At 40.1% G+C, this 22,368-nt stretch overlaps 1 protein-coding gene and 1 pseudogene across 4 annotated transcripts in view; both read right to left on the reverse strand.

Moving 5' to 3' along the window:
• The window catches only part of GRM7 (glutamate metabotropic receptor 7), an 834,441-nt gene that overhangs the window by 245,347 nt on the left and 566,726 nt on the right, over nucleotides 1-22,368 (reverse strand). For all 4 annotated transcript variants that reach the window (XM_038565782.1, XM_038565780.1, XM_038565781.1 and 1 more), the window contains exon 7: nucleotides 16,298-16,437. In XM_038565782.1, the coding sequence (XP_038421710.1) occupies nucleotides 16,298-16,437 (140 nt within the window). The remainder of the gene's footprint in view (nucleotides 1-16,297; nucleotides 16,438-22,368) is intronic.
• Nucleotides 18,129-19,364, reverse strand: LOC102151594 (annotated as a pseudogene).

Raw genomic sequence — 22,368 nt, forward strand, 5'->3', positions numbered from 1 at the left:
GCACATAAGCTGATGAAACAGAGCCCAGAGCTTAACTGTGAAGACTTCCACTTATGATGTCAGAAACATATGGTCTTTGAACAGGCCAGTAATTCCCCAGACTTCCCTCCAGTTGGCTTGGGAAGACTAAACTTGCATGTTAATGGTTACCAAAGAATGCTGTCAGTGTGAGGTTCGGTGAGCTGAGGAAAGGAAAATAACTACAAGAGAACAAGAACAACAGACAAAGGACTGCCAAGGCCATGTTTCAAGTTGGAAAGCTGACTTCTCATGAATGAAGTCATCTCTTCTGACACTCTGAACTCCATCTTCCAAGGGGAAGGAACAAGGGGTCATGATTAAAGACAAAGATTTTACAACTTAACAAATGGACATGAGATGCCCTTTTGTACCATGCTCTAGATTAGAAATTGATATGCACTAAGGTTCTGAATATATTTGTATGTAATTTTACTTTTTAATTGGAGGATACAGAGTTTGCAGGAGAGGGAGAAAATTAGCAATCCCATGAGAGATGGCTGGAAGAAGGGATTCAAAAACATTCAAATTAGATTTCAAAAGGCTTATTTTAAAAGGGAATATATGATGATTTTTCTTTGTCGTGATCACAGCAAAGAGGAAGAAAACAAAAGTAATAAAGATCCACATCTCAGAATGAAACAACCAAAATGAGGGGCAAGCTAATAATAGCCCCAATTCCATGTCCTTGAAGGGTTCTTTCTTAAAGGAGTTACCTAACACAGCTCAATCTGTTATCTCTGGCCACGTACCCATGGATGCCTTTTTGAAAATAACCATCTTGGACAGTAATTGGTCTCCATCTATTCATTCTGAAAGCCAGCTGGTATTTGGGAGTTAAAAAAGGTAAGATGTTTGAAGTATCCACCAGAGTTAGGAAGGGTGGTAGAGGAGTGGCTAATGCTTCCTTAGTCTCTGTCTACAGAAGACTTCTCTTGGGGTGAGGCTGAACTCCGAGGGTCTGGGTGATACACTGTGCTCAGCAGCTGGGCATCCTGCTCTGTTGAGTGCATTCTATGAACTCTGGCCAGAGGTGTTTTTGCCAGCTTCAATAATGACCCTTCCATCTATACCGCGACTGCAGAGCTCTCTGACAAAAAGGAAGTTGGTAGCAGAGAAGAGATTCGAATTTTCCATATTTTACTGCTAATAGTTTCATTCGTTTTTTTTTTTTAAATGATCAAACTCTTTTTTTAAGATTTTATTTATTTATTCATGAGAGACACAGAGAGAGAGTCAGAGACACAGGCAGAGGGAGAAGCAGGCTTCATGCAGGGAGCCCGATGCAGGACTCTATCTCAGGTCTCCAGGATCACACCCTGGGCTGAAGGCGGCGCTAAACCGCTGAGCCACTGGGTTGCTCAATAGTTTCATTCTTAAGTAGCAGTTTGGTTCCTAACACTGTGCAGGGCCCAGGAAGGTCCGGTGCCACTGAGGACTTCGTGGATTTGGTTAGAGAAAGGAAGCTGCCATGGGCAGAGGGATAGTCCCACCTGGGGGAAGTGGGGGGGAAGAAAGAGAAAATGCTTGATGCAGGGTCTTCCCAAAGAAGTTGGAATATGTTCAGGGGCCAGTGTTTCAGTTCCATGGTGGACTATGGCATTTCAAGTGACTTTGTAAGACACAGAAATGTCAGAGAGAATGTGGCAGATTCAGGACATGTCAGGGAAGTCTAGGTGACAGGAGGACAGGCCGGAGCTAGAACCCAGGTTACCAAGGAGAAGGTACAAGCTGAGAGGAGTGCCTAACCTAATTCCAGGTGAAGGAGAGGATAGGGTAAAGGTCTGGGACAGAGGAATGACAAGGTCAAATGGGGTTTTAAGAAAAGCTGCAGGGTCACCTGGGTGGCTCAGTGGTTGAGAGTCTGCCTTTGGCTCAGATTGTAATCCCAGGGCCCTGGGATCAAGTCCTGCATCAAGCTTTCCACAGGGAGCTTGCTTCTCCCTCTGCCTATGTCTCTGCCTCTCTCTCTGTGTCTCTCATCAATAAATAAATAAACAATCTTAAAAAGAAAAGAAAAGCTGCAATGACAACAGTAGTCCTAGCAAATATTGAACGTACCAGCAACCATCATAAGCACTTTTCATGTAGGCAATCCTCCCAACAATCCTCAGCAGTGGATCCCCCTTATCAGTCCCATCTTATAGATAGAGTGAGTAAGTCAAGTGAGATGATGCAAGTAGTGCTAGGAAGGGGGGAAGCTCAGGTTTAAACCTACAGTCCTCCATGGCCCATGCTTGCTAACACTATGCCATATTGCCTCTTCATAAATGATCCTTGCTAGCATTCCCATTCATGTTGGCCTACTCCTCTCCATTTTTCAGCAGCGAAAATTAAGGCAGGTAACACAAATCTGTTTCAGGAAAGGTCACCCAGAGGCATCAGTTATATATTCCATTTAAAAATAATCCTATCAGTCACTTTAGCTCCAGGTGTTTTTTTAAGAAAATTAAAGGTAGAGCAGAGACCAGTAAAAGTAGGCTGATTTCAGCAGGAGTCCCTAAATCTTGACTACTCCTTTATAAAAAACACTCACAATACTGGATATGCCTAATAAGATGCTTGACAGTGACATTTGCAAGGCATCCAGGAAATCTTCAACAGTTTTCCAACAATGCTGCAAGTTAATGGGTATAAGGCAAATCAGTTAGTCTTCCTCTGGAGCTTCTTTTCATTATAGGCAGTCACCTCAAGTGGCGATGACACTCATTTGTGCAACAATAACAGTGATGAGAAAGAAGAGCTATTGGTTCCACCCCTTCTTGCCAGACTCCTGACAGTCTAATCTGCCACTCTTGATTGAATCCTGTAAACTGGCATTTATAGCCAAAGTGATCTATACCTTTAATGGCAAAAATTAACTATTGGGAAATACGCGCACAAATCATGTAACCGACTATTTACCAACTTCGCTGCTAGCCTCTTATTGAAGCATAAATGATTTCAGGGCAATTTCAAAGAGCCACTTACCTTTCCAACGCATATCCATCAATGTGTTAAAGTCGGCTTTCAGAGCGTGATTTCAAATGGCAGGCATCATGTTCCCTGCTAAGATAAAGGCCCTCATGTCCTATTCAGTCATTGTGAAGGCTCTGTTACAGTATCACCACACAATAAATCAAGAATGCATTTGTTATTTATGAGAAGTTTAGAGTTCTTTGTATTTTCCTCCCGCATCTTTTCTGTCCTCCTTGTTCTGAGCTTGTTACTTCTTTCTCACTGTCATATTGGGGAGGATTATTAAGTAGGGCAATTGAAAACACCACCCACATCTGAATAGTTGAGTGTTTGTTGAAGAGGTTGGAAAGAATGAACACCTATTGGCTAGAGAACTGTGTCTGAGTGGCAGGCAAGATAACTTTGAAGAAAGAGGACAAAGGGTGCAGCTGGAAGACCACCACTTCCAGGCTCTCCACACCTCATTTTCCAAGAAGAACAGAGATTTCTCACGAGCTCCACAATGAATCGAACGAAAGAGGGTAAGCTCTGCGGTCAAAAACCCACCGAAGTCACTTTATTCTTAACAATGGGAAATAATCTGTGCAGCCATGGAAAGACTAACTAGAAGCTGTTCCCAGGCATGGGAAACACATTTGTAAACATGCACAAAATTACTGAGGGCTTGGGAGGGTCTTTGCTCATTCACATTTTGTGTGGGGAGGGTTTGTGACTCCCAACTGTAGAATTTTTGCAGAAGCTATTTGTAGACATGCTGCCACATAAAGTGCTAGAAAGAAATATGGCTTTAGCAACACATCCCTATGGATGGCAGTGCTTACCTGAGCACACTGGGGGTGGGGGCTTCCAGGGCAGTAACCAGGAAAGTGAACTCTTTCAGACTATAGCCCTTCTGTAGGACACAGACACTAATTTAAACAGAGGATGACTTTAATAGCATCAGTTATGGAGGTGGTTTCCTTAAGCAAGTGGAGTAGGTTGGGATGACATAGCTTAGTGTCTGTGCTATTCTGGTTCTGAAGACTGGGAGAGAATGGGAAAGGCAGACTTTCTAGCATGGCCTATGACATTTGAGCAAGAATTATCCCTACCTGTGGGCAGAAGTGATGCCATCAAACAGCCCCTTGCTAGGTGTCACCGAACTCCACTGAGGATAACTGCACACAGCTGGCTTATTGCAGATGAAAACATCTTAACTTAGTCCACCTCTTTAGAACATCTTGCATGCAAGGATCAAGGACACTCCAACTGTCTACACTAATAATGGTTCTGTAATTCCAAAAAATCTTGATCAGGAAGATAAAATTGCAGATATTTTTGTAGTCTATTTCAGGAACTTCCTAAAAATCCATCTATTTGAACATAAGATTGATCATCCTATTACCAGGAAAATAAATTGCCATAGGGAAAGTTGTCCTATTTGGGGATCACATATCACTCTATGGGCTCAAATCCTCCCTTTAAACGACTGTTTACTCAAAGAGACACACTCCTCAACCCTCCTCGCTGTGTCCACCAACACGAAGCTATAATATCACACACTTTGCTCAATTCTGAAAGAAGTACCTTGATTCAGACACCCAAATTATAGAAAGATCTGCCCTTGCCCTTTCTCTCTTGAGAGGCTACAAAGACTCTAGAAATGTGGTGGCCTCCTTATTGCAGTAAATGGTAAATGTGACCTTGTTGTATCAACAGGCTATGTTGGTAACTCTGTGAGGGAGTTGGCAATTAGTACCCCACATACCAGGCTACTACTGTATATCTACTGCCTCATGGTCTTTCATGGGCCAAAGAAAATCAGAGATATATACCTAGGAGTGGAATTGCTAGTTCATATGGCAACTTTACGTTTAGCATCATAAAGAACTGCCCATCTATTATTTCTCTGCATTTCTGCTCTACCACTTAAAGAGAACTAATGCGATCAAAACAAAATGCCCAGGAATTTAGGAGCTAAAATAAGAATAAAAGGTTAAAAGGATTAATCTTCTAGGTTAACACTGAGAATTAAAAGATGAATTAATTGGGGGTAGGATGGCCAGGAAACATCAGTATTGTCAAATTATTACCTCCCGACAAATGTAAAAGAAAGTGGGTTGATGTAAGATGAAGCCTCCTCTCTCATTACCCTTTTGGGAGTTCCACTTAATTTCAGCAGGTTGGGCCATGTCATCTGCTTAAGAAAAAGTTAGAGGTCACAGAATTCCCTCTTGGAGCTGAGCTAAGTCTCTTGTTGTGCTGCCATTACTCACCCTTCCTGTTAATCTTTGATTTTGCCTCCTCACTTGAGGATGATTCGGTCTTCTACCCATTAATTCAGGGTTCTTAATTCAGGGTTCTTTCCCAGACTTTTCCAGAATTATGATGAGAAAAATTATCAATCAAACAGATAAGCTCAATTAGAAACCAAAGGTGCTGAAGTATACAGAACTGCATAAAACTCCTATCCATAAAACTCCTATACACAACTACATTAACTCCCTATTTATGAATAATGGGAATTTAATATGGATGTTATAGACTTCATAGAAAGAGTTATGCAGTTAAAGAACTGTGGTTAGGCAAATTATCTGCCCCATAACCCAAAGGTTTCTACAACCTAATTTCTTAAGCCTGTGAATATGTTACCTTACCTGACAAAAGGGGCTCTTATAGATGAAATAGGATTCCAGACCTTCAAAATAGATTATTCTGGATTATCTGGATGGGCCCCACATTGGCCCTTCAAAGTGGAAGAGGAAGGCACAAGGATCAGTGAGAGACATAGAACTCTGATAGAGAAGGCAGGAAAGACTGGAAGCTCCTGAGGGAGGGAGGCTCGAGCAGCCCTAGTGGGCTTTGAGGAAGGAGAGGGCCATACACCAATGCATCAAGACACCCTCTAGAAGGTGGGATCAACCCCCAGCTGCTGGTGAAGAAAGAGACCTCAGTCCCATAACACAAAGAACTGATTACTGCCAACAATATGAATGAGCAAGAAACATGTTATCACCTAGAGCTTCCAGAAGGAAACACAGCCCTGGTGACATGTTGATTTTAGCCCAGTGAGACCTGTGTTGACCTCTGACCTCTAAGAGGATTCTTTTGTGTTGTTTTCAGCCACTAAATTTCTGGTTATTATTAATGGCACTGATAAAAAAAAAACTAATAAAAGAAGCACAACCACAAATGTCACAGGCTTTCTTATATCAGGGAAATTATTGCAATTTATTCTCAAAGTGTTCTTGTGAAGTAGCTGTTTTGCTTGACTTCACTTTATTTTAAATACATAAGGGAACTGAGATTCAGAGATGTTAAATGATTTGCTTAAGCAATAAGTGGCAAAGGCAGGACTCTAGCTCAGGCCCTCTGACACTGCCTCCCTTTATAAGACTATCTCCCATTTGTTGGAAAACATTTCAAATCTAATTCCTATATTTTAATTTTAACATAATCAGGTCATTCTAGAATTTTTGGCTTCATAGGGTAGAAAGCTGGGCAGACCATATATAAACTCAGCTCTTTCCTTTTTGTACTTTTGGATTGATAGCAATTTCTGAGAGCCCCCCACCCCGCACCCCACCCCCGTTATAACAGTTGAACCATCTCCACTTCTCCTGATTACTTCTTCTTGCCTATGTATGATGCCTGAGTTCAAAATGCACATACTAATGAAATTCCACAATTTCCCTATAGAACAGAGTTGTATATCCAGAAACATGAAGTCATTTGCATGAATGCCTACAATGCCAAATGAAAAAAAATAGGGGTTTAGAGTTCTCTATTTACATGTTTGTGGAGCCATATTGATATTTATAAATACTATTAATCTTCCAGACGTTCATAGACTGAACACAGTTATACACCATCGACTACTAGAAAAATGCTGACAAAACAACGATGATCTGTTTCTTTAATTTTCAATATGTTTCAGAATATATACAAATACACATTTCCAAACAGAAGCTCTGTCTTTCCTGAGGCACCTTCTCTTGAAAGCTGCATTTCCTAATCCTTTATATAAGGTGTTTTTACATACTTACAGGTGTTTTGGGTCATTGATACTATTGACATATCATTGTTGATTTTTAAACAAACCAATTTCCAGAGAAAAAAGGCAAGCATATGCTCAAACCCAATTAGTGGAAATAACTCAGAATCTACTCTAAATCTAGATTAGGTGAATGAAGCACAATGCCAATGGCAGTAAGGTAGTGGTGGGCTCTGTGGGAACCTAGGAGACTATATTCCTTGTCTGAAGTGGGCAGCTGCTGCTTTGGTCCAGACACCTGTTACAGCATGGGATAAGGGCATGTATTGCCAGACTTTCGGATTTTTAAAAGAACAGCCCCAAATATAGTTCTTATGACATTTCTTGATTTCTAAAATATTGCCAAGTGATAAATTTTTTAAACATATATGCTATCTGTACTCAGTTTGGGGTTTCTTGTCTTAAGCTAGCTGACAACTATAGTTTATTGTAAGATTCAGAGATGCTCACAAATGCAAAGAACCCTCATCACCCTGGTCTCAGGTTAAAGGTCACCTTTTCGGGGAAGCCTTCTGTGTCTTGGTCACAGATCTAGTAACTGCAAAGAGTATGATTATAAACTAGATCCTCTGATCCCAAATCCTTTGCTGTTATGACTCCTTCACTAAGGTAGCATTAAAGGGTAGAGAAGCAGGTGGCAGATGGGACCAGCATCAACGGCTTGATTTTTAAGTTACTTTCAGCAATACAAAAGTAGTTGGTGACTCTCTCACCTCATACCTCAGGATAGTAATGTCACCCCATGTTCTCAATAGCCACTGGTAGGTTTCAAAACTAAAGATCAACTGAAAGAAATCTAAAACCATCTTCTATCTCCCTTTCTCCAAAGAGAGGAAAATAGTCTATCTTCGCAATTTGAACAAGCCGACATACCACTTATAAAATGGAACCTGGAACCTGTCTGGTAAATCAAGTTCTTGGATGGATCCCTAAATCATATGGGATTGCTGACTAGGGTAGAACTTTGGATAAATCCTCTTACCCATTCATCCAACAGACACTGGAAATTCTACATTTAAATTGATAATCCTCATTCTTAGGTACTTTATAGTGTAATTCAATGGTCTGTTCATCTCCTCATCTAGTTAATATAGAACAAGCCATTTTTATATGTCAACCATTATGTTGGCTGCTGGGGTATAAAAAATAATGTAGCTATGCACTAGAAACTGACATTTTGAGCAGTTACAGATGATGTCATAAACTAAGGATATTAAATTATTGTTGCTGCTGTGGCTAACATTTGCTGAATATTTACTAAGTGCCAGGTACTGTTTTAAGTATGTTACATATATCACACATTTAATTCTTATGAAATTCATGCTACTATAACCCTGCTTTATAGCTAGTAAGTAGTGGAACAGACACTCAGATCCATTTAATCAGGTCTGCTTTGAAACCTATAGTCCTAACAGGAAAACTAAAAATTGTAAGATGAGTGCTATTAATTATGATGAGCAATAAGGTGATTCTATAAAAGAAGACTGTAAACTGAAGCTGAAGAAGTTCTAAGTTTTGACAACTTATATATATATTTTTTACCTTGTTAACATTGCTTTGATTATGGTTATCCATTACCTCACAGCTCATGCAATACTCTAAATTATCAGTGTGATTAGATTTTTAAAACATTTTTACTGTTGCAATTATGAAACAATAGTGTGATTAGTACTTTTATAGGCAGGTGTAAGTAAGTATTGATTGTAGCATATATAATTTGATTAAACAATAATTTCTGTAATCAACCGTACTTTTCATGTCTTCAGATGCCTCTGAGAGCCAAAATTCTAAGCGCTATGGAAGATTCAATATTTAACAAAAGCTCAACATTTAAAATTACATTTTGATCACCTCAATTTAATGAAATGTGAAAAAATTCTGCTTATTGAGGGTAGGCCCTTTTTCTTTTCTGATCTGGGCATATTTATAAAAAAAAGTATTAAAAAATTTTTTATGGCTACATTGAATGAGATTGGAAGTAAAAAGTATCATACTTAAATTCCCTTAATGTCTTGATAATGAAACAAGTCAGAGAACATTATAAATGATTTCCTAGGGCTCAAATGTTGTGAGCTAGACCTAGTTTTTCTGTCCAAGTTTTGACTCTTTCCCTAGAGCTCCTGCACTGTGGCCTCCAAATGGCTCCCTGTGGCTTTGGAGGGTCACACCCACATAGACAAGAGCTTCTTGGTATTCCAGATTAGTCAGCAGATGTCTAGTGGTTCATTCTATTGGACAGGCTTAGTTTGGCACCCGTCCCATTATGATGGCCCTGGCAATTGGCTTAAACAGAATCAGATCCCACCCCTGGTGTTGGGAACTCTCCAGGACAAACCACATGGCTAAAAGGAAACTTGGGTGCTCCTCCCATAAGGAGGAAGTTGCTGGTTGCTATACGTAATGTCCATCATTAAAAAGAGTCATACTCATTTGACATGGTTTTATTTGTCAACGAAGACCCCAAATGCCTACCATGTGGCAGGTACTTTGCTAGGAGATATGTAAAACAATGACTAAATTTTGGATTCTACCTTCCAGGAGCTTTTAGTCTCTAGGTGGAAAATAAGTTCAACAACGAACAAATCACTAAAAAAGCTCACAAGTCTCACATACCTCACAAGATCACCAAACTGGACTACTTTACAGAACGGCAGATGACTGTGGATCCAGAAAGGTTTAAGTATATCCATTCAGAGCCTTTTATGCAAAAGAAGTGCAATTGCCTGTAGGAAGATGCCTACTAAGAATGCTTGTTGTTTTTAGACTCTAACATTTTGGGATTTGAAATCATTTCAGTTACTTGAAAATTTAATATTTTGGGCACATGTAATTCCCTACTTATTGCAAATAAATGAAAAATGACAAAAGTTACCTTTATTTCTAATACACATAACAAATGTAGAGTTTACCTCATATCATATATTTAGAATTTGTAAAAGCACCTATTTTCATTTTTGCCTTGTTCCTGACATATTCCCCTATGCCAATTTTTTTTAAGGATTTTATTTATTTATTCATGGGAGACACAGTGAGAGAGAGGCAGAGACACAGGCAGAGGGAGAAGCAGGCTCCATGCAGGGAGCCTGATGCAGGACTCGATCCCAGGACCCTAGGATCGAGACCTGAGTGGAAGGCAGACACTCAACCACGGAGCCACCTAGGTGTCCCCCAAAATGCCAATTTTTAAATGGTGATGCATTATGCATTTTAAAGCATTTTGTTTTCTTCTTCATCCTGGGAACATGATTTATCTTTCAAAGTCCAATTCAAATATAAATCAAACGTAAATATAAAAATTAAATTATATAATATTTAAGCCCTTTAAATGCAATATATTCATTACGGACCCTTTATCCTACTCAGGGAACACCAGCTGCAGGGCCTGCCCCTCCTTTATCTTAGCATATCCATTAGCTCTCATCCTTTCTGACACACTGCAGATGTCTATTTGTTGCATTATCCCTTTTCCTGCTTTTCCACCGGGCATAATGTTTCACAGAATCTCTAGTGTGGTAGAGTACAAACCTGAGAAAATAAGTGGATTATTTCAGTGGAGGTCACATGGGGGGAGTAAATGGCTTTGCTCTTTATGAATTCCTTCCAATGAGTTCTTGTTCATGTAGAAATATCCTAATAGCAAACTGTGCCGTCATCTCTTAGCCCACAGAGGAGATAGACCCTGGGGCTATAGTCTGGCAGGCTGGAGGGTGCACGATGGCATTCTCTAACAGACGCACAGTCTTAGGCACCTGAACTCTGGAGGATTGGATACAGAACAGCAGAGCAGTCTGGTCGATAGGCTGGTTTCTTAAAACTCTGATTTCTTGGCTCAGAAATTCATTTGCAATTACTGACCACAGAGAAAGCGCTTGTGAAAATTTCATTTGCTAGAGATGATCTAACTGGGGATTGAAAGAGTACCCCTGAGTCTTTGTAAATGAGGAGAAGTACACTTGTCACTTGAAATGCTTTGTTTTGTTCTGTTGACTGGAAGAAAGCAAACCTACAAAACTATGTTTGCCTGAATTACACTCTTAATAGAATTTTTAACTGAGTCAGAATGATTATAATGAAAGGAACTTTATGGACAGGGTGATGTTGGGTAAGACACCAAGCATTGCCTAGGCTGCCTGGGCCCAGGCTCCGGCTGTCCAGCTGTCCGGGATAGGGTGTAGGAGTGCCCTCTGGGTACTTATCTCCTCTTCTGTCTTTCCTTTGTGATGTAACTTCAACTTACTGATATCCTAAGGATCCTATAAAAGGCATCAAGAGGGTATTCAATTGCCTGTCAAGGCCAGTTATCTTAGCAGCCATCCTAAATTAAATTAACCCAGCCTCTCATTCTGAAAACCCCAGGTTCCTGGCTTAGTCATCTATACCTTCAAATGCATGTAGGATCAAGCATACACTACTGGATCCATGTGAGAATTCAGATGTCTCGTCTGCTCTTCAGAACACAGCACTTTCTGCATGAAAAAGTAGAATAAAAAAACGTTCCCCCCTAATGCTATATCTAGCTTCCATGAACAAAAACAAAAGCCAAAGTGTATGTTTGCTCTAACTTTCCAGGCTAATGAAATAGTATTTTAAGTTGGGTAACATTTGAATGAGTAGTTGGAATGGAACTGTACCATTTCCTATGAGGCTTTCAAGACCTTAGGTTCTTGACTATTCTCTTTTCTCTTTCTTTAATGGATTTAAATGTTATTTATAGGTTAACAACTGGTTGGGTTTTTTTTTTTTTTTTTTAATTAACTGTAAAGGAGAACTCTTTTCTGAGCTTCAGACTTATCCAGCTCATTTTAGCTCTCATACACTTAAGAACACTAATTTAGGCTTCTCAATTTTATCCCCTTCTCCCGCCCACTCTGGGCAGCCTTCCTAATCTTATGTGGCTACCATCTACACAGCCACTTCAGCTGTAAGCATGGGGTTCACTTTTGATTCTTATTTTTCCTTCAATCCCAACACCGAATGCATCACGACATTACATTCTTCTTCTTCTAAGATACATATATATAAATATATACACACATACATTATATGTGCAACCCTCACATGTTTCTACTCATTTCATAGCACTGCCATTACCATACTCTAAGCCAGTGGATCCCAAAGTGCCATCAGCATCACACACGGACTCTTAGAAAAGCAAGTATGTGAGCCTCCTCCCACTCGGAGACCTTCTGAGTAGAGGATGCTTTTCAGAAGATCGAAACTCCATCAAGGCAAAAGGGCCCCCAACAAGTCCCTGGTGGAATAGAGACAGGCCTATCAGGGGACCCACCTCAAGATATCCATAGGCCCTACCTGATCAATGGGTTACTTAACAACCAGGCATGGTTCCATATGTCCCCATACCCCCTCACCTTTCCCCTTTAAAAACAACTCCCACCTACCCACTTTTTTTGCTGGTTGCAGACAGGCTTTCCTTTGCTGGCCTAACCACCACTCCCTTGTGGTGTATGCAATAAACTTCTATCTCCTTTGTTTTGCCTCTGGGGAATCCTTTCCCCCAGCAGGCAGCACCGGCTTCCCCTCCATCACTACCCCCATTCGATCAAGAAAGACATCACATGAACCAGAAATCCTGACTGTGGGGCCCAGAAATTGTGTATTCACAAAGGCTCCAGATGATCCTGCTATTTGCTGCAGTTTAAGAATGCCTTCACTAGTCCCCATATTTTACTGGCCAGCTGAAATCAATTCACACTTGGTTTTCTTCTGCCAGTCTTGCCCCTCCCGATTCATCACCTTCCTAGCAGACAAAATAATTTTTTATTCCTAAATTTGATTGAGTCATTCCTTTGTTTAATACTTCTCAATGGCTTTTAAATGCACTCAGAATGAAATTGAAAAATGTTTGAGCATAGCCTGCAAGGGACTTCACACTCTGTGTCTTATCAATGACTGACCTCTCCTACCACACCTCCTCCTCTCCCTTAGTCATGCCTTTGCCATTGCAGCCTCCTGACCTGCTTGGTGGATCACTCCACAAGGCTGGCCTCTCATCCGGGAGGTTTCTCTCCAACCCCCATTATACTCCTTGCTCCATGCCTCTTCTCACACTTTCAAATTTCTGTATACACATCTGTTTACTTGTGTATCGTGCACTTCCAATCCTAGATCATCAATTTTTGAGAACAGGGACCCCATTTGTTTTCTTCCCCCCTCTGTGTACCCACTGCCACTTAAAATGCTTATCACATCAGAGATGCATTAAAAACAAAGAGATGAGGGACGCCTGGGTGTCTCAGAGGCTAAAGTTAAGCCTCTGCCTTCAGCTCAGGGTGTGATCCTGGGATCCTGGGACAAGTCCTGCATGGGGCTCTCTGCATGGAGCCTGCTTCTCCCTCTATGTCTCTGCCTCTCTCTGTGTGTCTCTAATGAATAAATAAAACCTTAAATACATACATACATACATACAAAGAGACAAAAACCTGCTAAATGACTAATCAAATGCAATTATTATGAAGGAAACAATGCAAACCAAGTAAAGAAAAATAAAATTGGTGTTGATGTTGGTTCTTAAAAACTGTGGGCTTAAGAATTCCCCAGGTAATATCTGAAGTTGGTGAAGCCTGGTTGGGATTCTTTTGCACGTGGACAAATCACACATGCCAGGATTTTAACACTGGTGCAGGGGGTTAGGCTAGCAAAGATTAGCACACCTATATAATCTTGTGTGTCTTACAATTAGCCTTGAGCAGTTCACATGTATACGACAGACCTTGATTCTCTTTACTTCTGGTTGATCCATCTTTGTACCCCACAGGCAACACCCATTCAAAGCACACTCTGTGTATGTAAGCTGGGCTCTGCTATTTTGATTCTGCTTTTGATTACTACCCCCTTGATTACTACCCCCTTGAGTTTACCTGTTGAATTTTGTTTGCTTGTTTTGCTTTCATTTCCTCTTTTTGCTCACAAGTTTGGTATGCTTTAAGCTCAGGATAATTTTAGCTTTTTCTTTGCCTCTAGTACTCAGCATTCATCCCAGCCATGGCTGGTACTTGCTGTCTGGCTCCATCCATTCTTGGATGCCAGATCACAATCATTTGGACCTAATCATTATGTGAGCTCACTTGGATGGGAGATCTCAGGAGAGGGAGAACTGGACAGGTATAAATGTTGCTAGGCCAGAGCAATGCGCAAATGAGGTAGCCGGCCTGCCGTGGCCTCAACAACCCTCTCTTCATCCCCCACTTATGAACAATGCTCTCTGAGAAACCATGGCCCAAACTCCCTACCACTATGACATTAATTCTGTATTACACTCTCAAGAAGCCCTGCTCTCAATAATTTCCAAAGTGCCTTCTCAAGATATACACTGATAAAAGCTAACAGCCTAATTCTCAGCTTTGTAAGAGGTATTAGAAGGAATTTCCTGGGATAGGGCCTGGGATGGTTCATTTTATGTGCATTGGGTGGGTACCCAACCATCTGGTTAAGCAGTATTCTAGGTGTGTCTGTGAGGGTGTTTCTGAATGAGATGAATATTTAAGCTGGTACAGTGAATAAAACAGATTGCCCTCCTCTGTGTAAGTAGGCAACAACCTCAACAACCATGAAAGCTGAAATACAACAAAAAGGCTGAGTCAGAAAGAATCTTCTCTGCCTATCTTCCCATTGGGACATCAGTCTTCCCAACTTCATACTCAGACTGGAACTTACACAACTGGCTCTCCTGGGTCTCTGGCTTGCCAATTATACATCTTGGGATTTCTCCTCCTTTGTAACTAAAGAAGCCATTTCCTTATAGTCTATCTATCTATCATCTATCCTATTGGTCCCATTTCTCTGAAGAACCCAGAGTAACTCAGGAACCTTCTGGACAAAAGAAAATCATGTGTCTGTATAGACTATAATATTTATGAAGCAGGGATGTTCTACTCATTTATAAGCCTTGCCCAGTATAATCAGCCATGATGCCACTGCAGGAAGGGACTTGATGCAGAACCTCTGGAAGTGTAACCCTATCATGTACACCTCAGCACAGAGGTCCTGCAACACCCTTCCTTCTCTGACTTCTGCTGCACTAGGGTCCAGGACCCCAACCACCAGGCTGGGGAGGTGGTTGGGGTCCTGGATCCCTTCCAGGAGAGGAAAATCATGGGATGCATAGTGTGCTGAGCCCCAGCTATGTCTGGCTCAGCAAGAGCGGAGATGCCATAGCTCATGTTCTTTACTCTCTGTGAAGATTGATGTATTTATTTAAATTAATAATGATTTCAAGTAGGGCACAAATATTACGAGAAGCACACCGTTAAATGTTGAACCTGAAATATTAAGAAACTAAAACATTTTTTTAAATGGCCAGAAGGCTATTAGCTAACATGGAAGCAGACACATTCTAAACAGAACATAAACAACTTCAGCAGAATATAAATGATAATCAGACAAAGCCATTCAATGACTAAATATGGTGGAATGAGACAAAAGCAAGGTCAATCCACAACTGGGTCTGAAATTAGACAGAAACAAAGATACTCGGCAACCACAAAAATAGCATCTCCCTTCTTCAGTTCTCTAAAGTGTCCATTGTTTCTGTTTTAAGTGACTCATCCCCTATGCAAAAATCATCAAGACATACTACTATCAACTTGTGTCTATTTCCTAAGAGGACCCAAAACCAAAAGTAGCTCTCATTTCCCTAAACCTCCTTAAAATCACCCACCTCAGCCCCCAACATAAAATAAATGACAACCTTTAAAATGAGGGTCTTAGATGAAACCCATTATTTTGGCAAAATTGGACACTTTTAAGTCAACTTAAAAGGACGAATACATTTATTGAGAGTGAGAGAGGGAGAGAGAGAAAGAGAGAGAGAGTGAGTGTAAAACTTGTGTCTGACTACAGAAGAGCTCCTGATGATCTCTGGCTGGTGCACTTTTATCTAACTTTGCACAAGGAAGTGGCTGCTTACTCAAGGTCACATTTGACAGGAAGAGGGGTTGGTTACAGACATTAAAGAGAAAGATATTTTAAAGTACTAGCAGGTAACTTGTTTATTACACAATTCAAGCCTCAGGTCAAATGAGACAATTCATCTAAATGCTGAGTATAATGCCCAGCACAAATTCAAAGTATGTTTTTATCATCACAATCATCATCACTATCATTCTTTTATTATTATGGATTATCAAGCCCTACACATGATTGTAACAGGATGAATATGCAATTGTATATCCACACAAACCTAAAAACAAGAACATTTGGCTAATTGAGCATATTAGAAGCCTGTTCACTCATCACGTCAGCAAAGGAAGAGGAACAAGTAATACTCACATTGAGCTGAAGTTCGTCTGTCCACTGTCCGATCAGACGGTAACCGGGATTGGTGGTGTTTGTGGTCTGGTACTGAAAGATGTCATAACGCCCAGGTGCATCCCCATTTTTGTTAAACATTACTGGGGTGCCTGCACTCCCTGAGGAAGACAAAAAAAAAATGCCAGCTTCTATAATAGAGATTCCTTCTACCTCTTATGCCGTGGGTGATGGTCTGGAGACCTGCTGATGAGCAGGGTACCTAGTAGATACCCCATTATTTAATAGGTTCCCCCTAAATGGGCAATGTGTAACTATGGCCAGTGGATGCTTCCTAGGGAAGGTTGAAAGGTGAGCTGCTCCCTGCTTTGAACAGTTCTATTTCTCAATATTTTGTAGTATTTCATGCTAATCTTTTCTCCTTGTGAAGAACATTAAATGTGTTAAATGAGGCCATCCTAAGTTGTGTTATTATTTTAGTTTCCACCTAATTATCAATTGTGGTTAGTAAAGAACCATTTCAAAGATAATACATTTTAAAAAGGAAATCTAAGAGAATTAAAAAACAACCAAAGGAAAAAGTTTACTTAAATATGTACTTGGCTATTGATTGCATTTAAACATATTTGTTGCTGATTATTTCTCATTTATATGTTAACTAGTCCAAAATGCATAGCAACATACCTGGAAAGGATTTAGTAGATGTTACTTTTTTTTCTTAATCTGCTATGTGGGTCTTCTTTAAAATGAGGGTCTTAGATGAAACCCATTATTTTGGCAGATTTGGACATTGAAGTCAACTTAAAGGACTAATACATTTATTGAGAGAGAGAGAGAGAGAGTGTATCCTTTGAAAGATGTGTGTGAGAAGCTCCTTACTATTAGCCAAATGGAAGAACGGACAGATCGTACACAGCGACTGAAAGATGTGGGTTTGGGTTACTTTCAGCAACAGTGACAAAGGATTCATCAAAAGTTGGCAAGCTGAGTGCTGTTTCTCTCCTGATCCCTTGGAAATAGGATAAATACCTGGCCTCAGGGTATGTGACTGGTATCTGCTCTCTAATACTGGATTGATATTTTCCAGAGAAAACAATGATCTATTTCCCATCTTTCACAAGGAAGTTAAGGATCATTTATAAGCTGAAACAGAATCACTAAGAACAGAAGTTCATTTTGCTGTTTTTTGTTGGAGAGGGTAGGGTAAAGTCAGGTAATGAGCATGAAGCCCTGTTGAGAATCCTCATTATAAATTTAAGATCCTAATGATGGCAAAATTGTGCATTTGGTTAGCAAAGTCATTAGCTTCTGTAGAAGCTGGGCCAACATGTTATTTACATTAATAACATGGATAGAAAAAAAAAGGCATGTTAACTGAAAGAGAGAAAACATGCTAAAAACAGTATTTACAAAAAGGGCACCTATACTTAAGGAAGCAGGTGTGATGCTGAATGGCCACACACTCAACACAATAACAAAGTTGGAAATGGGTCCCGACAGAGTGACAATATATTAGGTCATCCGAGACATACAAAATTACAAACTAGAGATATAGTTACCTCTAGTGGAAAAGGGAGTCCAACATATAGGCAGGATACAGGAACAGCTAAAGAACTCCATACTATCCTACAATAATCGAGCACAAGATTTTATGACTCTTTGGTATTGAAAATGAAAAAAAAAAAAATGGAGCTCATGGTAGGTTCAATAACAGCTCCCCAAATATTTCCATGTCCTAATCCTCAAAACCTGTGAATGTTACCTTACAGAATGAAAGATTTTTGTAGATGTGACTAGGGATCATGAGATGGGGGAAGAGTTATCTTGGGTTATCTGGGTGAGCCCAGTACAATCACAATGGTCCCTATAGGAAAGAGGGAACAGGAATCAAAGGATGAGACATTAGAGTGATGTGAGGAAGGGTTCATGACCCCAGGAGGACAAGTGACCCTCATGAGCTAGAAAGAACAAGGAAACAGATTCTTTCCCAGAACCTACAGAAGGAACTAGCCCTGTCTCCACCTTAATAAAGCCCAGTGAGAGCTGTGGTTCTCAAACCAGAGAATTTTAAAATCATAAATTTATGTCGTTTAAACCACTAAATTTATGGCATTTTTAAAGGTAGCAATATGAATCTAATAAAGAGCTGGAGGACACAGAACATCAAACTTCCTAATTTTACAGGTGACAAAGTATACTGAGGTTCAAAAGGGGAAGTTCCTTGCCTGAGTGACTCAGCTAACTAGAGTAGTGCTTAGTAACTGGCTTTGGAATCCCCAAGAAGGGGTTTAAATTCCAGGAACTGCCTTTTATGTGTGACCTTTATCACATTATTCATTCTCCTTCAGCTTTTTTTTTTTTTTTAAGATTTTAATTATTTATTCATGAGACACACACAGAGAGAGGCAGAGATATAGACAGAGGGAGAAACAGACCTTCTGTGGGGAGCCTGATGTAGGACTCAATCCCAGGACCCTGGGATCATGACCTGACCCAAAGGCAAATGCTCAACCACTGCGCCACCTAGGTGTCCCTCTCCTTCAGCTTCTGACTGTCCCTAAGGACACCTTTCTAATAAGGTTAGGGAGGATTAAATGTAATAGTAATACAGTATATAAACCGCAGAGTTCCATGGGTTTTATGTAACAAATGCTCAATAGATAGTAATGATTTTTTTTAATGTTTTTGTTTTTAAAACAAGCTCTGACCAGTTTTATTAAAGAGAAATTTTGTGTCATTTTCTTTTCACCAGTCTGTCCTGGCATGCTTCTAATGATACGAGAATCACCTGCATTAATGATAACCAGTGTGTATAGTCTGGAGTATTTCCCACATGCTGTGCCCATCTCAATGTTATTACTGCTGTAGTGATGATAGACACCAGTTTTGGCCAACAGGGCATAGTACTTCCTTTCAGATTTCCTCAGAGACTGGCAGTTGTTGGTGAGGATGGTTAGTTTTGTTTTGCCATTTCTGATCATTTTCAGAGTCTGCTTGTACTCCAGCATGCACTTTCCACTTTTCATAACAAATTGGAGCCTAGGTTGATCGACTCCAGTGATCTTTTCATCTTCTTCGTAGCCACCATCCTTCTGCCTTAGATTAGAGGCGGCCCCAACCAAGAGTAGATGCCAAGATGGCTGAGAGTGAGAAAGGAAAGACTTTCCTTTTTATCATTGTTTTATTTGCTGATATCTCAAGACCAGAACATCTGCCTTCAGATATTCAGACTGTCTTTTAATTCACCAAAGTTGTCTCTCCTAACTGGTATCTTGAATTTCTCCATCAGTGTAATTTTCTTTTTTTTTTCATTTTCTAAAGAATAGCCTAGAGCCCATTCTGAGGATAAGCACTGATCAATGAAGAACATTGCTGTGGTCCCACTAATTCGAGTGAGTGGGTGCATCTTTGTGTGGCCAAGGGCACCATTTCAATTTGTTCCTCCTACGTCTTACCTGAACCCTATCCCCAGAGCCCAGAAAGGTACCCAATTTTATCACAACAGAAAGCTCTTAAGCCCTCTCTGTATGCTAATCAACACAAGCTTTTCCAGTATAGAGAGGGAGAAAGAAAAAAAAAGTCAACCACATACAACATCAATAACAAAAACAGCTTTTTAATACTGGCTTTCTGTTTTCAATGAGCCTTCTCTGTATAAGGAGAAGAAACGAAATCTGGATTCCACAGGTTATTAGCAAGAAAATGAGAATCCTATCATTTTGCAGGAAGATATTAACATTCATATGCTCACCTTTCTTTTCTTTCACATTGGATACTAGGATTCATGTTATGCTTTGCTGTAATTCTACAGCTTCTATTCATTAAATAACATGACTTAAGCTTTTCTTAGTCTTTGAGAGGAGAGAGCAAGAATATTGGAGGCCTGAGGCTCCAAAGGATCTCTAGCTTACCAGCTAAATATTCATCAAAATGGGACACACTGCCTAATCTTTCTCTCTTCTTACAATCTTTGTTAGGAGAAATGATTCTTGCCATGCCCTTTCCATTCTCATTAAAGTTCATGCTTAAAAAAAAAAATTAAGGCAGAAGAGCTGAATACTTTATCTAAGTGATGGCTTGTAATAGCATATTGTGTGGCTTTGACCTTTTTGATAAATTCTATAATGCAACTGGCTTATTATTTCCATGGTTTTTTTGCGTGTTTTTTTTTTTTTTTTTTTTTTTTTTTTGCCATAGCTCCTATTTAACAGCATCCCTCAACTTCTTGAAAGAGAATAAAGGGGATTATGTTCAACAAAGACTTGAAGACTATATTTAAAAAAAAAATCAAAGAAGTCCAGAGAAGAGAAAAAAAGTTATCAAAAGAGAAGTTAGTGCAGCAGGGGTGGCTCAGCAGTTTAGCGCTGCCTTCAGCCCAGGGCCTGATCCTAGAGACCTGAGATCGAGTTCCACATCGGGCTCCCTGCATGGAGCCAGTTTCTCCCTCTGCCTGTGTCTCTGCCTCTCTCTCTCTCTCTGTATCTCTCATAAATAAATAAATAAATAAATAAATAAATAAATAAATAAATAAATCTTAAAAAAAAAAAAGAGAGAGAGAGAGAGAAGTGATCCCCTGCAGAAATTTCCACAGGTCTCGGGGCCAGAACACTAGTGTATCATCGTGAAGGAAATAAAGCCACCTTCCAAGCTGGGGTACTGAGAGGAAGCCAGATGCCAGAAGGCATTTGTCTTCAATATACTCTACTGAATTAGAGTATCTGAATGAAATTCCTTTTTTCCAGGGCAGAGAAGGATTTGGGATCTAGACTGCCCAGATGACAAAAGAGTCCTTTGCATCAAGGTATTTAGAAGTATTTTTCTCTCATTTTAGCACTCCATAAACAGAGTCCAGAAACACAGCATTGATTTGTGTTTAATCATCTATTGCTGCTCAACAAACCACCCTCAAAATTAGTGCTCAAAATAATGACGACCTGTATTTTGAAATTTGAGCTGGGCTCGGCAGGGACATCACCTCTCTGGTCCATTCACGTCAGTGGGGGCAGCCTGAAGCTCACATGCCTGATAATTGATGCTGGCTGTCAGCTGGGATCTCAGCTGGGGCTATGGCTGGAATACCCTCACATGGCCTGTTTCAGTTCTTGGCTTCCTCCCAACATGGTAGCTGTTTCCATAATACTAATGTCCCCAGAGTACCAGGCAGAGGCCCTATTACTTTCATGCCTTATAAGTCATGTAATGTCACTTTGGCATTAATCACAGGCTTACATACAATTAAGGGGGAGGGAACCTAGATCTCACCTCTCAACACAGGAAAGCTAACTTCATTTTTCAAGAATAACACATGAGATGTGTCTTCCTTACAAAACATACCCCACTCCAATTTGTTCTCTGAAAACTAACCAATCTTGATACAGATACACTTAACTACTTCACTATGTAGCAATTCTCTAAGATTAGATATGTGAAATTACAAATTTGTTAAATATACATCAGCAAGTAGTGACATCTAGTTGGATGGGCCAACACAGAGATAACTAAACCAAATTTAGGCTCAGGTCATTGCACTCATTGGGATGTAGGAAAAAATGGCTGTAAGTGATGAAGACAAAATTAGCCACCTTTTCTCTTGGTGCATAAAAGGAGGTTAAGTACCTGATGAACCTATAACAATACTTTTAGGGCATTTTCTTATTTCCTAAATGATGCTTCGGTAAATGTGAATTTCAGAGTTATTAAATTGTACTCTACTGGTCTGGAACAAAACTCCCAGAGGTTCAAAAAACTTTGAACTAAAATAATATAAGAGGACAATTAAACTTATTGAGACAAAGAAAAATAAAAATCCTCCCTAAAACATGCAAAAAAAGTCTCCATTCTAAGATGTCAGCAGGAATGATGCACTAAACCCTTCTTCTCAGATACTTAAACAGTAGTCTAGGGAGCAAGTTATGGAGTTAGGTACCCCAGGTACCAGGTATGTAGCATCATCACTACCTATATGCCTTAAAACATCATGGTTCTTGATTTCCCTATGAATCACTTCCTTATCTATAAAAAAAAAATTAGGGCAGCCCCGGTGGCGCAGCGGTTTAGCGCCACCTGCAGCCCGGGGCATGATCCTGGAGACC

The sequence above is a fragment of the Canis lupus genome, chromosome 20 (genome assembly GCF_011100685.1).
Source record: "Canis lupus familiaris isolate Mischka breed German Shepherd chromosome 20, alternate assembly UU_Cfam_GSD_1.0, whole genome shotgun sequence".
NCBI classification, from domain to species: domain Eukaryota; kingdom Metazoa; phylum Chordata; class Mammalia; order Carnivora; family Canidae; genus Canis; species Canis lupus.